At 44.8% G+C, this 14614-nt stretch overlaps 1 protein-coding gene and 1 long non-coding RNA gene across 2 annotated transcripts in view; one reads left to right on the top strand and one right to left on the bottom strand.

The window, feature by feature from the left end:
* The window catches only part of LOC122548369 (uncharacterized), an 84682-nt gene that overhangs the window by 1487 nt on the left and 68581 nt on the right, over positions 1-14614 (top strand). Inside the window, exon 2 of the long non-coding RNA XR_015754226.1 lies at positions 2530-2631. This is a non-coding gene — a long non-coding RNA (uncharacterized LOC122548369). The remainder of the gene's footprint in view (positions 1-2529; positions 2632-14614) is intronic.
* The window catches only part of cfap206 (cilia and flagella associated protein 206), a 58387-nt gene continuing 53429 nt past the window's right edge, over positions 9657-14614 (bottom strand). Inside the window, exon 13 of the mRNA XM_043686925.2 lies at positions 9657-12160. Coding sequence (XP_043542860.1) covers positions 11927-12160 — 234 coding nt within the window. The 3' untranslated portion in view covers positions 9657-11926. The remainder of the gene's footprint in view (positions 12161-14614) is intronic.

The following is a 14614-nucleotide window of genomic DNA, read 5'->3' on the forward strand; positions in this document are numbered from 1 at the left end:
CCCTGTAAGCCTTGATCCCCTTACTAATCAAGAATCTATCTATCTCAGTCTGAAATGCACTCAATGGTGCGTCCACAGCCTTCTGCAGCAATGAGTTCCACAGATTAACCACCATCTGGCCGGATAAATTCCTTATCTCAGTTCTGAAGATTCATTTCTTCATTATGAGGCCATGCCCTCAGATTCTAGTCTCTCCTACTGGTGAAACATCATCTCCACATCCACTCTATCCAGGTCTCTCAGCATTCTGTAAGTTTCAATGAGATCTCCTCTCATTCCTCTAACCTCCATTAAGGACAAGACCCAGGGTCCTCAGTCACTTCTCATATGAGAAGCCCTTCACCTCTGGGATCATTCGTGTAAACCTCCTCTGGACCCCCTCCAACACCAACTCCAACTTCTTTACATACTCAATAGCTATTAGGGATGAGCAAAGGTTGGGCTTGCCAGTGATGCATGAAATGAAAGAAAAAGTAGAACACATTGCAGGTGTTTACTCCTCCCTACCCAAACTGACTTGTGAAACTATAAAGATTTCTAAATGTGATTAGATTGGAAAGATCTTTAAACATGGAACAATGAGGGATCGTGTGAAAGTGAAAATATACCTCTGTCACAAAACATATCAGGAGATGTAGGCTTGGAAATAAGCAGCCAGCCAAGATCAACTGGGAAAGCAGCCTTTAGGACTTATGACTCGTCCTCCTCTTCATAACATCAGGGATATGTGAAGCTTGAAGATATTCCCTATATGATAACTGTGAAATCAGCCAGTCAGCGCATCAGCACGGAGAATAGCAAATATTAGCGCAAATTCTTAGAATTGGACAAACAAAGGAAGTCTCGCATTTGACTATATTACATTTTCCATGAACACAGAACATCACAAAGTACTTTGCAACCAATTACCTATTCCTGAAGTGAAGTCACTGCAATAAAAGGGGTGGCATGTTGGCACAGTGGTTAGTTCCTGATGAAGGGCTTTTGCCCGAAACGTCGATTTTTCCTGCTCCTCGGATGCTGCCTGACCTGCTGTGCTTTTCCAGCATCACTCTAATCTAGATAGTGGTTAGTGCTGCTGTGGAGTTTGCATGGGTTTCCACTGAGTGCTCCAGTTTCCTCCCACAGTCTAAAGATGTGCAAGTTGGGTAGATTGGTCATATTAAATTATTCATAGTATTCAGGGATGTGTTAGCCATGTGAAATGTAGGGTTTCAGGGATGGGTCTGGATGGGATGCTCTTTGGTGGGTTGATGTGGATTCATTGGGCTGAATGGCCTGTTTCCACACTGAAGTGATTGTATAGAAACTGACAGTTCAATTCTTTTAAAAGCCTTTTTACCATAAAGCTTGTTTTCAGCAACTATGATCTAAAAAAACACTAATTATGTGTTTCTGAAAGCAAGTACTGTTAACAAGGCAATGATTTGAGGAACAGTAGATACAAGGACCGAGCTGCTCTTCCAATCAGTTTCCGTGTCTAAGCGTTGCTAATATATGCTAAATTCTTCCTTCTGTTGTTGACTCCCTTGCCAAATTGGTTTACCAGTGACTCTGCATGGTACTGCCTGTTCCTCACACTGATTGATCTGTAGAGGTTGTTGAAAAGTGCTCTTCAATTTGTGTGTTTATTTTTCAATTAACCTTCAGATAAGTTATGACATGGCTCCTGAGTGGAGGGAACTTGAAACAAGACCATCTGGCTCAGAGGCATGGACATTACCATTGTGCCACAAGAACCATTCATGTTATGCATGAACAAGAAATTAAAAGGTGATCTATGAACAGATCTGCAGGGTGAGTGTAGTTGTGAGGATTCGAAGCTCTCGTCTTGTTTTGAAGTTAATGCCCATCAACTTGGCATGGGTGTTTGGCTAAGATACAGGCACAGTGTCCAGAGCTTTTGGTTTCAGTTGCCAGTAAATAAACATGGTCTGAAACTATGTGCAAGTGCTATCCTTCTCCACACAGCACTCCAATGCCTGAACTCTGCTCCTTCATGCCCTTGCAAGATGAATAACCAACAGCACCATGGATCTCCTTAAACCCCATGGATCGCAGCGATTCAAAACAAAACTCCCCATCAACCTTTCCAGAGCAACTAGAGGTAGCCTGGTCAGTGACTCCCACATTCCATGAAAGAAAACACCTCCCATGAAATGGCACAGATTGGGTGTGGAACACTGTTGCTGAAGGCAGTAAAGGTCACAGAGGAGAGAGCTATGGACATTGCCAGGTACCCTCACCACCTGTAAGTGGGTGAAAGTGAGATGCCCATTTGACAGACACTGGGCCATAAAAAGGTTCATGTGAGCATGTTGTGGTGGTGGGGGATTTGTTGGTGTTTATAAGGGGAAAATCTTGGTCATGATGGGCAGTGGGGAGTGATTTTCAATGAGTGGGGTTGGCTGTTTGCTACACTGAGTTTGGCAGCATGTGGAGCAATGAGTGCGGTGGGAAGCTCCATCATTGAGGAACTTTCAGGACTCCAGGCCTACCTCTCATGAGCTTCTCTTGTGTTCAACACAGGTCAATCAAGTCACAAGGAATTCTTCAGACATCAGGAGGAGGGATAGTTTTCTGAGGATATCGAGTCATAAGACTAGAGCACCCCCAAGCACCGATACAGAGGTGAGCACCTCAGTAGGTCCATGTGTACTAGTCATTTGTGCACTGGGTGAGAGCACAGCATTGCTGTGCAGGAGTAGGTGTGTGATACAGCCAACCATGGATAGTGCCCCCTTGAGGTGGGGGAAGGCAGTGGGTATGGTGAACTTTTAAAAAATTCATTCACAGGATGTGGGTGTCATTGGCTAGACCAATTTTCGTTGCCCATTTCTAATTGCCCAGAGGGCTTTTAGAGTCAACCAGGTTACTGTGGGTCTCGAGTCACATGTAGACCAGACCAGGTCAGGATGATGGTTTCCTTCCCTAAAGGACATTAGTGAAGCAGATGGGTTTTTCCTGACAATCAACATTGTCATCAATAGACTTTTAATTCCAGATTTTTATTGAATTCAAATTCTACCATCTGCCATGGCAGGATTCGAACCTGGGTCTCCAGATTATTGGTCGAGCAACAATACCTCTAACCTGCACATTGATGCTCCACCGTGAAGTGAGGAAGGATCTCTGGAGTAACAGGTTGGGGCTCAGTGTTTGCAGCATCAATAAGTGTGTGGCCATTTGACAGCATGCCCGGAAGGCACGAATTGCCAATGAAGGAAATTATGCAGCAGAGGAGATGGACCATGTTTCGGGGCCTTGAGTTAATGAGCTCTTCCCAGTGGCCAATCTCATAGAATGCCAGATGTGGAAGCACCTGGAGTACTAGAACACTCTGCTGCCAGGTGCTGCCCCCAGTCACAATTGCTTCCCCTGTTCAAATTTACTCAGTACCACTTATGACCTTGAAATTCCAGCCCAAAGGATCCAGGAAAGGTAGGGAAAGAAGGAAAAGAGGCAGGGAAGCAATATTGATTGAGGGGAGTATTGCAGTACTAGAGCAAATGAATATCCGAGAGGAGTAACGGCTAAAATCCAGTTGATTAGACCTAAGAAACTGGAGAGGGACCATTAAATAGTTTCTGGATGAATCTGAGAGTTGGTGGGAAACAAATAGATCTGCAAGGAAATCAGAGAATTGCATAAACTATAGAGCAGTTATAATAGAGCTAATGAATTATGTAATTATACATTAAGATTATAATAGTGTAAAGGGCAGTTTGGGAGAGAAATACGTTCTGGAGATTTTTAGGTGTGATGGTATACTCTTCAACGTCACAACAAATGCAACACAAACAACATTCATCAAGCTCAAAACCATCCAGAAAAACAGTGCCCTTCTGTGTGCCACCCCACCCGACCTCCCCCATGACTCACACTATGCACCACCAGTGGACCAATGGCTACCGGGGGTTTGCGAATCCTATCAGATTGAATGGATCGGTTGGAGAGCAGTTAGAGGCAATAAGGAATTTACAAGAGCAGGGGTATGTGATGGATGGCAGTTACAGGAAGGGGGGAAAGTCTCAGATACAGACACATAGATGGGTTAACTCCAGGAAAGGTAAGAGAGGTAGGCAGCTAGTGCAGGAATCTTCTGTGGCTATCCCCATTTCAAACAAATATGCTGTTTTGGAAAATGTAGGGGTGATGGATTCTCAGGGGAACATAGCACGAACAACCAAGTTTTTGGTATTGAGACTGGCTCTAATGTATTGAGAGGTATGTCAGGTTCCAAGCGATCAATTGTGTTAGGGGACTCTCTAGTCCGAGATACAGACAGATGTTTCTGTGGTCAGCAGCGAAAAATCAGAATGAGGTGTTGCTTCCCTGGTGCCAGGATAAAGGATGTCTCAGAGAGGGTGCAGAATGTTCTCAAGGGGGAGAGGGGCCAGCAGGAGGTCATTGTCCACATTGCAACCAATGATATAGCAAGGGAAAAGGTTGTGATTCTGAAGGGCGATTACAGAGAGTTAGGCAGGAATTTTAAAAGGAGGCCCTCGAGGGTAGTAATATCTGGATTACTCCCGGTGCTACGAGCTAGTGAGGGCAGGATTGGAGGATAGAGCAGATGTGTGTATGGCTGACGAGTACAGGAGAAGAATTCACATATTTGAATCATTGGAAGCACTCTTGGGGTAGAAGTGACCTGTACAAGAAGGACGGATTGCATCTAAATTAAAAGGGGACAAATATACTGGTAGGGAGATTTGCAAGAGCTGCTGGGGAGAATTTAAACTAGTAAGGTGGGGGGGAGTGAAGAGGAGGTGTGACCAAGGAAGATAATGAGGAAAGATTTCAATCTGAGACTGGTACAGTTGAGAACAAAGGTGAGTCAAACAGTCAGGGCAGGCAGGGACAAAGCAGAGATCAAGGTAGGACTCTTAATTTAAACTGCATTTATTTCAATGCAAGAGGCCTAACAGGGAAGAGACCGCAATTTCCTTTCCCACGTGATTAAAGATGCCCTCCAACGCATCTCGTCCACATCCCGCACCTCCACCCACAGACCCCACCCCTCCAACCGTAACAAGGACAGAACGCCCCTGGTGCTCACCTTCTACTCTACCAACCTTCGCATAAACCAAATCATCCGCCGACATTTCTGCTACCTCCAAAAAGACCCCACCACCAGGGATATATTTCCCTCCCCACCCCTCTCCGCCTTCCGCAAAGACCGTTCCCTCCGTGACTACCTGGTTAGGTCCACGCCCCCCCCTCCCCAACAACCCACCCTCCCATCCTGGCACCTTCCCCTGCCATCCCAGGAACTGCAAAACCTGCGCCCACACCTCCTCCCTCACCTCCATCCAAGGCCCTAAAGGAGTCTTCCACATCCATCAAAGTTTTACCTGCACATCCACCAATATCATTTATTGTATCCGTTGCTCCAGATGCGGTCTCCTCTACCTTGGAGAGACTGGGCGCCTCCTAGCAGAGCGCTTTAGGGAACATCTCCGGGACACCCGCACCAATCAACCCCACCGCCCTGTGGCCCATCATTTCAACTCCCCCTCCCACTCTGCCGAGGACATGGAGGTCCTGGGCCTCCTTCACCGCCGCTCCCTCACCACCAGACGTCTGGAGGAAGAACGCCTCATCTTCCGCCTTGGAACACTTCAACCCCAGGGCATCAATGTGGACTTCAACAGTTTCCTCATTTCCCCTTCCCCCACCTCACCCTAGTTTCAAACTTCCAGCTCAGCACTGTCCCCATGACTTGTTCTACCTGCCTATCTTCTTTTCCACCTATCCACTCCACCCTCCCCCCGCCCCCGACCTATCACCTTCATCCCCTCCCCCACTCACCTATTGTACTCTATGCTACTTTCTCCCCACCTCCACCCTCCTCTAGCTTATCTCTCCACGCTTCAGGCTCTCTGCCTTTATTCCTGATGAAGGGCTTTTGCCCGAAACGTCGATTTTACTGCTGCTCGGATGCTGCCTGAACTGCTGTGCTCTTCCAGCACCACTAATCCAGAATCTGGTTTCCAGCATCTGCAGTCATTGTTTTTACCGAGAGGAACTCTGGGCATGGTTAGGAACATGGGATTGGGATATCATAGCAATTACAGGAATATGGCTCAGGGATGGACAGGACTGGCAGCTTAATGTTCCAGGATACAAATGCTACAGGAAGGACAGAAAGGGAGGCAAGAGAGGAGGGGGAGAGGCATTTTTGATAAGGGATAGTATTACAGCTGTACGGAGGGAGGATATTTCCAGAAACACATCGAGGGAAGTTATTTGGGTGGAAGTGAGAAATAAGAAAGGGATGATCACCTTATTGGGATTGTATTATAGACCCCCTAATAATCAGAGGGAAATTGAGAAACAAATTTGTAAGGAGATCTCAGTTATCTGTAAGAATAATAGGGTGATTATGGTAGGGATTTAAACTTTCCAAACATAGACTGGGACTGCCATAGTGTTAAGGGTTTAGATGGAGAGGAATTTGTTAAGTGTGTACAAGAAAATTTTCTGATTCAGTATGTGGATGTACCTACTAGAGAAGGTGCAAAACTTGACCTACTCTTGGGAAATAAGGCAGGGCAGGTGACTGAGGTGTCAGCGAGGGAGAACTTTGGGGCCAGCGACCATAATTCTAGTAGTTTTAAACTAGTGATGGAAAAGGATAGACCAGATTTAAAAATTGCATTTCTAAATTGGAGGAAGGCCAATTTTGACGGTATTGAGAACTTTCAAAAGCAGATTGGGGGCAGATGTTTGTAGGTAAAGGGAAGGCTGGAAAATGGGAAGCCTTCAGAATGAGATAATGAGAGTCCAGAGAAAGTGAGGGTGAAAGGAAAGGCTGGTAGGTATAGGGAATGCTGGATGACTAAAGAAATTGAGGGTTTTGGTTCAGAAAAAGAAGGAAGCATATGTCAGGTATAGACAGGATAATCGAGTGAATCCTTAGAAGAGTATAAAGGCTATAGGAGTATACTTAAGAGGGAAATCAGGAGGGCAAAAAGGGGACATGAGATAGCTTTGGCAAATACAGTGAGGGAGAATCCAAAGGGTTTTGACAAATACCTTAAGGACAAAAGGGTAACTAGGGAGAGAATAGGGCACCTCAAAAATCAGCAAGGTGGCCTTTGTGTGGAGCCACAGGAGATGGGGCAGATACTAAATGAGTAATTTGCATGAGTATTTACTGTGGAAAAGGACATGGAAGATATAGAATGTAGGGAAATAGATGGTGACCCTTGAAAACTGTCCATATTACAGAGGAGGAAGTGCTGGATGCCTTGAAATGCATAAAAGTGGATAAATCCCCAGGTCCTAATCGTGTGTATCCTAGAACTCTGTGGGAAGCTAGAGAAGTGATTGCTGGGTCTCTTGCTGAGATATTTGTATCATCGATAGTCACAGGTGAGGTGCCAGAAGACTGGAGGTTGGCAAACGTGGTGCCACTGTTTAAGAAAGGTGGTAAGGACAAGCCAGGGGTATATAGACCAGTGAGCCTAACGTTGGTGGTGGACAAGTTGTTGGAGGGAATCCTGAGAGACAGGATGTACATGTATTTAGAAAGGCAAGGACTGATTAGGGATAGTCAATATGGTTTTATGCATGGGAAATCATGTCTCACAAACTTGATTGAGATTCTTGAGGAAGTAACAAAGAGGATTGATGAGGGCAGAGGAGTAGATGTGATCTATATGGGCTTCAGTAAGGCGTTTGACAAGGTTCCCCATGGGAGACTGATTAGCAAATTTAGATCTCATGGAATACAGGGAGAACTTGCCATTTGGATACAGAACTGGCTCAAAGGTAGAAGACAGAGGGTGGTGGTGGAGGGTTGTTTTTCACTCTGGAGGCCTGTGACCAGTGGAGTGCCACAAGGATCGGTGCTGGGTCCACTACTTTTCATCATTTATATAACTGATTTGGATGTGCGCATAAGAGGTATAGTTAATAAGTTTGCAGATGACACCAAAATTGGAGTGTAGTGGACAGCGAAGAAGGTTTCCTTAGATTACAACGGGATCTTGACCAGATGGGCCAATGGGCTGAGGAGTGGCAGATGGAGTTTAATTCCGATAAATGCAAGGTGCTGCATTTTGGGAAAGCAAATCTTAGCAGGACTTATACACTTAATGGTAAGGTCCTAGGGAGTGTTGCTGAACAAAGAGACCTTGGAGAGCAGGTTCATAGCTCCTTGAAAGTGGAGTCACAGGTAGATAGGATAGTGAAGAAGGCATTTGGTATGTTTTCCTTTATTGGTCAGAGTATTGAGTAGGAGTTGGGAGGTCATGTTTCAGCTGTACAGGACATTGGTTAGGCCACTGTTGGAATATTGCATGCAATTCTGGTCTCCTTCCTATCGGAAAGATGTTGTGAAACTTGAAAGGGTTCAGAAAAGATTTACAAGGATGTTGCCAGGGTTGGGGGATTTGAGCTATAGGGAGAGGTTGAATAGGCTAGGGCTATTTTCCCTGGAGTGTCAGAGACTGAGGGGTGACATTATAGAGGTTTATAAAATCATGACAGGCATGGGTAGGATAAATAGACGAAGTCTTTTCCCTGGCATGGGGGAGTCCAGAACTAGAGGGCATAGGTTTAGGGTGAGAGGGGAAAGATATAAAAGAGACCTAAGGGGCAGCTTTTCCACTTAGCAGGTGGTACATATATGGAATGTGCTGCCGCAGGAAGTGGTGGAGGCTGGTACAATTGCAACATTTAAAAGGCATCTGGATGCGTATATGAATAGGAAGGATTTGGAGGGATATGGGCCAGGTGCTGGCGGCTGAGACGAGATTGGGTTGAGATATCTGGTCAACATGGACAAGTTGGACCGAAGGGTCTGTTTCTGTGCTGTACATCTCTATGACTCTACTCCATCCATAGGATGCTGTGCAGCAGCTCAGTAGAGCTTCTTTGATGGTACTTTCAAGCTCATGTCCTCAATGATGAATAGCGATATGGCAGCGGTTCACAGAATCATTATCACTACAAAGTTCTCTCAACATCACACACTATCCCAAGTACCACCATCCCTTTTTTAATCACTGGGTGAAAATCCTTGTAGTGCTCAACTCTTTTTGCCATGGACTGCAGAGATTCCCAAACAAGAAACAAACTCAAAAGCAACTGCTTCACCCAAAGATTGTTGAGATTATGGAATTGACTACTATGGGGAATGATTAAAATGAATAGTATAAAAGCATGTAAGGGAAAACATATGAGGAAGGAATACTTATGACTGTAGAATTAGATGAGAAAAAAGTACGCAAAGTTCAAGTAGAGAATGAATATGTACGTAGACTGTTTTGGCCAAATAGCTTGTTTCTGTGCGATATGTCCTGTGTGTTTCATCTATAAAATGCCCACCAAGCCACTTTCTCAAGGGCAGAATAGTAGCTAAACATCCCAATCTCCTATAGCATCATCCATATACATTGTTTGATTAAGCCATTAGATTTATGAGCTACATCAATTTCAGTAGAGAGCCCTCACCATGGAGGAGGAGGTAGGTGACCAAAATCCAGAGACAAACCTGCACAACAGCAAGAGGCACACACAAAGGCAACTTTGATTTTGGATGACAGTGTCAAACAAATGATCCCACTCCACATCATTTTACTTTTCATTTCATCTGATGAGAAGATAAAACATCTTGATGATAAAAGGAGCAACCTATATCTGTTCAAAAGGTATTTGCTTTTATTCTAGATATCAACAAGACAGCTACAACTAGGATATCGTTCCATTAAATGTGGCACATCTTTATTCAAATTAATACCAACACTCCTCATTTTATGTGACGACCATGTGATAAACTCTGCACAAAGGAATTCTAAATAACCGGTCCACATTCTTTCACATTAAAAAGAAGGAACAATGGTACAGCAAGGTTTGAAGCTCAGGTTGAGGTTCTGAATATAGGTTTGCCCGCTGAGCTGGAAGGTTCATTTTCAGACATTTCGTCAACATACAAGGTAACATCTTCAGAGAGCCTCCGCACGAAGTATTGCAGATGATTCCTGCTCGCTATTTATATGTTTGGATTTCTTTGGCTTGGTGATGTCATTTCCTGTGGTGATGTCATTTCATATGGTGATGTCATTTCCTGTTGTTTTTGCAAGGGTTGGTAAATCAGTTCTCAGTCAATGTCTTTGTTCATAGAGTTCTGGTTGGAATGCAATGCTTTCCATTCCAAAGAAACCCAAACATATAAATAGAAAACAGGAATCATCAGTCTGGAGGCTCACTGAAGATGTCACATAGTATGGTGACGAAACGTCTGAAATTGAACCTTCCAGCTCAGCAAGCGAACCTATCTCCACAATGGTACAGGAATATAATTGAAAGTATTTCATGCATTTTGGGAAAATGCACAAATGAATTATCCCAATTCACAGCCCATTACTCAATTTTACCAGTTTTCGTTTTTCTCTATAGTAGAGAGAGCTAAGCTCTTTACAGGATCCATCTTCTACATTAGTCGAAACTAGGCAAGAGTTGATTCTGTAGAAGATTAACCTGGATTTTTAGATTCAGCAGCTGGCCTAATTAGATGGCTAGCCTCCAAATAAACTGGCAGGTATGTTCTTTAAAAAAGATGTACTGTATTGTAGAGCCAAAGGAGCAAGTGTTCTTCCTCCCACATTAATATCACACTCATACCCCTCCTGTTTGCTGTTTCCTGTCTTCAGGACTTGTAAACTATATTGGAATGCCCCCTGCTTTTATTTCAATGAGGCCAGTATCAATTTATATTGACCAATTCTTCCTTCAAGTTTCTGACTCCAATTATTTTAATTCCGGTAAATGCAAGGTGCTGCATTTTGGGAAAGCAAATCTTAGCAGGACTTATACACTTAATGGTAAGGTCCTAGGGAGTGTTGCTGAACAAAGAGACCTTGGAGAGCAGGTTCATAGCTCTTTGAAAGTGGAGTTGCAGGTAGATAGGATAATGAAGAAGGCATTTGTTATGCTTTCCTTTGTTGGTCAGAGTATTGAGTACTGAAGTTGGGAGGTCATGTTGCAGCTGTACAGGACATTGGTTAGGCCACTGTTGGAATATTGCGTGCAATTCTGGTCTACTTTCTATCGGAAAGATGTTGTGAAACATGAAAGGGTTCAGAAAAGATTTACAAGGATGTTGCCAGGGTTGGAGGATTTGAGCTGTAGGGAGAGGTTGAATAGGCTAGGGCTGTTTTCCCTGGACTGTCGGAGGCTGATGAGTGACGTTATAGAGGTTTATAAAATCATGACGCGCATGGGTAGGATAAATAGACAAAGTCTTTTCTCTGGCATGGGGGAGTCCAGAACTAGAGGGCACAGGTTTAGGGTGAAAGGGGAAAGATATAAAAGAGACCAAAGGGGCAGCTTTTTCACTCAGCAGGTGGTACATTTATGGAATGTGCTGCCACAGGAAGTGGTGGAGGCTGGTACAATTGCAACATTTAAAAGGCAAATGGATGGGTATATGAATAGGAAGGGTTTGGAGGGATATGGGCCGGGTGCTGGCAGCTGGGACTAGATTGGGTTGAGATATCCGGTCGGCATGGACGAGTTGGACTGAAGGGTCTGTTTCTGTGCTGTACATCTCTATGACTCTATTTCAATATACATTATAAAGGTCTGTTAGGCTCCTGTAATTCTAAAGTTCCTCAAGGGGGTTTGAATTTAATATGACCCAGGCTGTGGCTGCTTTCTTCAGCATCAAATAGTTCAACCAATTTTATTCAAAGCCTCAGAGTTTATGTTTTTCGAGTAACGCATAAAATATCTGCAATATCGCAACAGGAATTAACATCAAACTATATCTGCTAGAAACATTATCTTCAGCTATAGCATTTTAAAAAATACATTTTGGGAACTTTCTTTGTAGCTTAATGCTAAATTTGATCATTCAAGACAACATATATTGGAAAAATTGATTTATTAAGTTCTTTGTCAGGGACGTTCAGTTTTATGTTTCATCTACTGCTCTTGTCAAATTGTACTTGATCACTCGCGTTGGTTCAGTAATGTTTCCTCCACGCAAACCAGCATAGAAGACCTGTGGTTTGGGCACATTGCTGGAATTGTCTCGTTTTGTTTGTATTGACTTGTTTTTTGGTAGGTAGACTTGGGAAGTGTTGTCTCTTCTCATGTGACTGAGGTTTGTCTGGATATAGCGTGTTACCTTCTGACGCAGGTTTGCCTGGAGAAACCAAAAAAATTTAAAATGCCATTTTTCTCAACCACAATCTTGTTGATAATATTTTACATGGAAACAACATTTGTCTGACAAAAGATCACATTCATTACTTTGTAGCTGGTTTTGCAATTGATATTTGCCATCACTCATAAGCAGTGCTTATTCCTGCTTACAGCAATGAGGATCTATTTGTATTTTGATAAACATCAATGTAAGCCAATCAGTTGTCAGTAAAATACTTATATCCTGGTTCAGTAACCTTCTGAGGCACAGCTCCTGTTGCAGAAGTTGTTTTATAACAGTTGGACTATGACAAGATATGACAGAAAAAGTGTGTCAGATAAAATATTAGGGTGCACAGACAACATGAACACATTATAGATATTATTTATTGTTTTCCCACTGTGTCTGGTAGCATGCTATTTTATAAAATCTGGAGTAGTATAGAAAAATGTATTATATAGTCTGCTAAAGCCAAATAAGTAATTTTGCTGCTCAGCAAAATCAAGTAAAATCCACCTTGAGATTATCTGTTTTGGAAACAGACAATGGAATGTTGCTTGTCAGTTTCAAGCTGCACCCAGGAAGTATTTGGTTTTTTAAGATGACATCTATAATAAACTGACATGTGAGTACAGTGTAGCTAGTCACCTGAACAAAAAACCCCAAGCTCTTTGGATGCTGGAAATCATAAACAATATCAGAAATTGCTGGAAAACCCCAGCCAACTTCGACAAGGGGGTCTCCCAAATGTGCACATTCTTCCTCAACCAGGGCTTCCCCACCACAATAGGGGGCCTCAGCCACATCTAAGACATCTCCCATATTTCGGCTCTCATCACCTCTCTTCCCTCGCACAACAGAGATAGGGTCCCCCTCATCCTCATCTACCATCCCATCAAAATCCACATCCAGAAGAACATTATCTGCCATTTCTGCCAACTCCAGTGGAGGCTACCAGCAGACACTAGTTCTCTCCCCTATTTTGTCAGCCTCCTTCTGGGACACCTTGGTCCACTCTTAAACCACTTCCAACATCTCCCTACATCCCCTTGGCACCTTCCCATGCAATTGCAGAATGGGTATCACCAGTCCATTTACTTCCTCCCTTCTCAGTATCCAAGGGCCCAAACACACCTTCTGGGTGAAACTCAATCTAGTCCACTGTATTCACGCTCACAATGCATTCTCCTCTACACTGGGGAAATGAAGTGTAGACTGGACGACCACTTCACAGAACACTTACATTCTTGCTGCAAAAAAGACCCTGAGCTTCCTGTTACCTGCCACTTCAACACAGGAGAAAGTGAGGACTGCAGATGCTGGAGATCAGAGTTGAAAATGTGTTGCTGGAAAAGCGCAGCAGGTCAGGCAGCATCCAAGGAGCAGGAGAATCGATGTTCCGGGCATGAGCCCTTCTTCAGGAATGAGGAAAGTGTGTCCAGCAGGTAGGGAGGAGGGACTTGGGGGAGGGGCGTTGGGAATTCGATAGGTGGAAGGAGGTCAAGGTGAGGGTGATAGGCCGGAGAGGGGGTGGGGTGGAGAGTCGGGAAGAAGATTTAGGAAGGTGGTGCTGAGTTCAAGGGTTGGGACTGGGACAAGGTGGGGGGAGGGGAAATGAGGAAACTGGAGAAATCTGAGTTCATCCCTTGTGGTTGGAGGGTTCCTAGGCAGAAGATGAGGTGCTCTTCCTCCAGCCGTCGTGTTACAATGGTCTGGCGATGGAGGAGTCCAAGGACTTGCATGTCCTTGGTGGAGCGGGAGGGGGAGTTGAAGTGTTGAGCCACGGGGTGGTTGGGTTGGTTGGTCCGGATGTCCCAGAGTTCTCTGAAACGTTCTGCAAGTAGGCGGCCTGTCTCCCCAATATAGAGGAGGCCACATCGGGTGCAGCAGATGCAGTAAATGATGTGTGTGGAGGTGCAGGTGAATTTGTGACGGATATGGAAGGATCCCTTGGGGCCTTGGAGGGAAGTAAGGGGGGAGGTGTGGGCGCAAGTTTTGCATTTCTTGTGGTTGCAGGGGAAGGTGCCAGGAGTGGAGGTTGGGTTGGTGTGGGGGGTGTGGACCTGACGAGGGAGTCACGGAGGGAGTGGTCTTTTCGGAACGCTGATAGGGGAGGGGAGGGAAATATATCCCTGGTGGTGGGGTCCGTTTGGAGGTGGAGGAAATGACGGCGGATGATACGATGTATGTGGAGGTTGGTGGAGTGGTAGGTGAGGACCAGTGGGGTTCTGTCCTGGTGGCGATTGGAGGGGCGGGGCTCAAGGGCGGAGGAGCGGGAAGTGGAGGAGATGCGGTGGAGAGCATCGTCGATCACGTCTGGAAGGAAATTGCGGTCCTTGAAGAAGGAGGCCCCCTGGGTTGTATGGTATTGGAACTGGTCCTCCTGGAAGCAGATGCGGCGGAGATGAAGGAATTGGGAATATGGGATGGCGTTTTTACAGGGGGCAGGGTGGG

The sequence above is a fragment of the Chiloscyllium plagiosum genome, unplaced genomic scaffold, assembly GCF_037043375.1.
Source record: "Chiloscyllium plagiosum isolate Xiang-an unplaced genomic scaffold, Cpla_swu_hap1 HiC_scaffold_3, whole genome shotgun sequence".
Lineage (NCBI taxonomy): Eukaryota > Metazoa > Chordata > Chondrichthyes > Orectolobiformes > Hemiscylliidae > Chiloscyllium > Chiloscyllium plagiosum.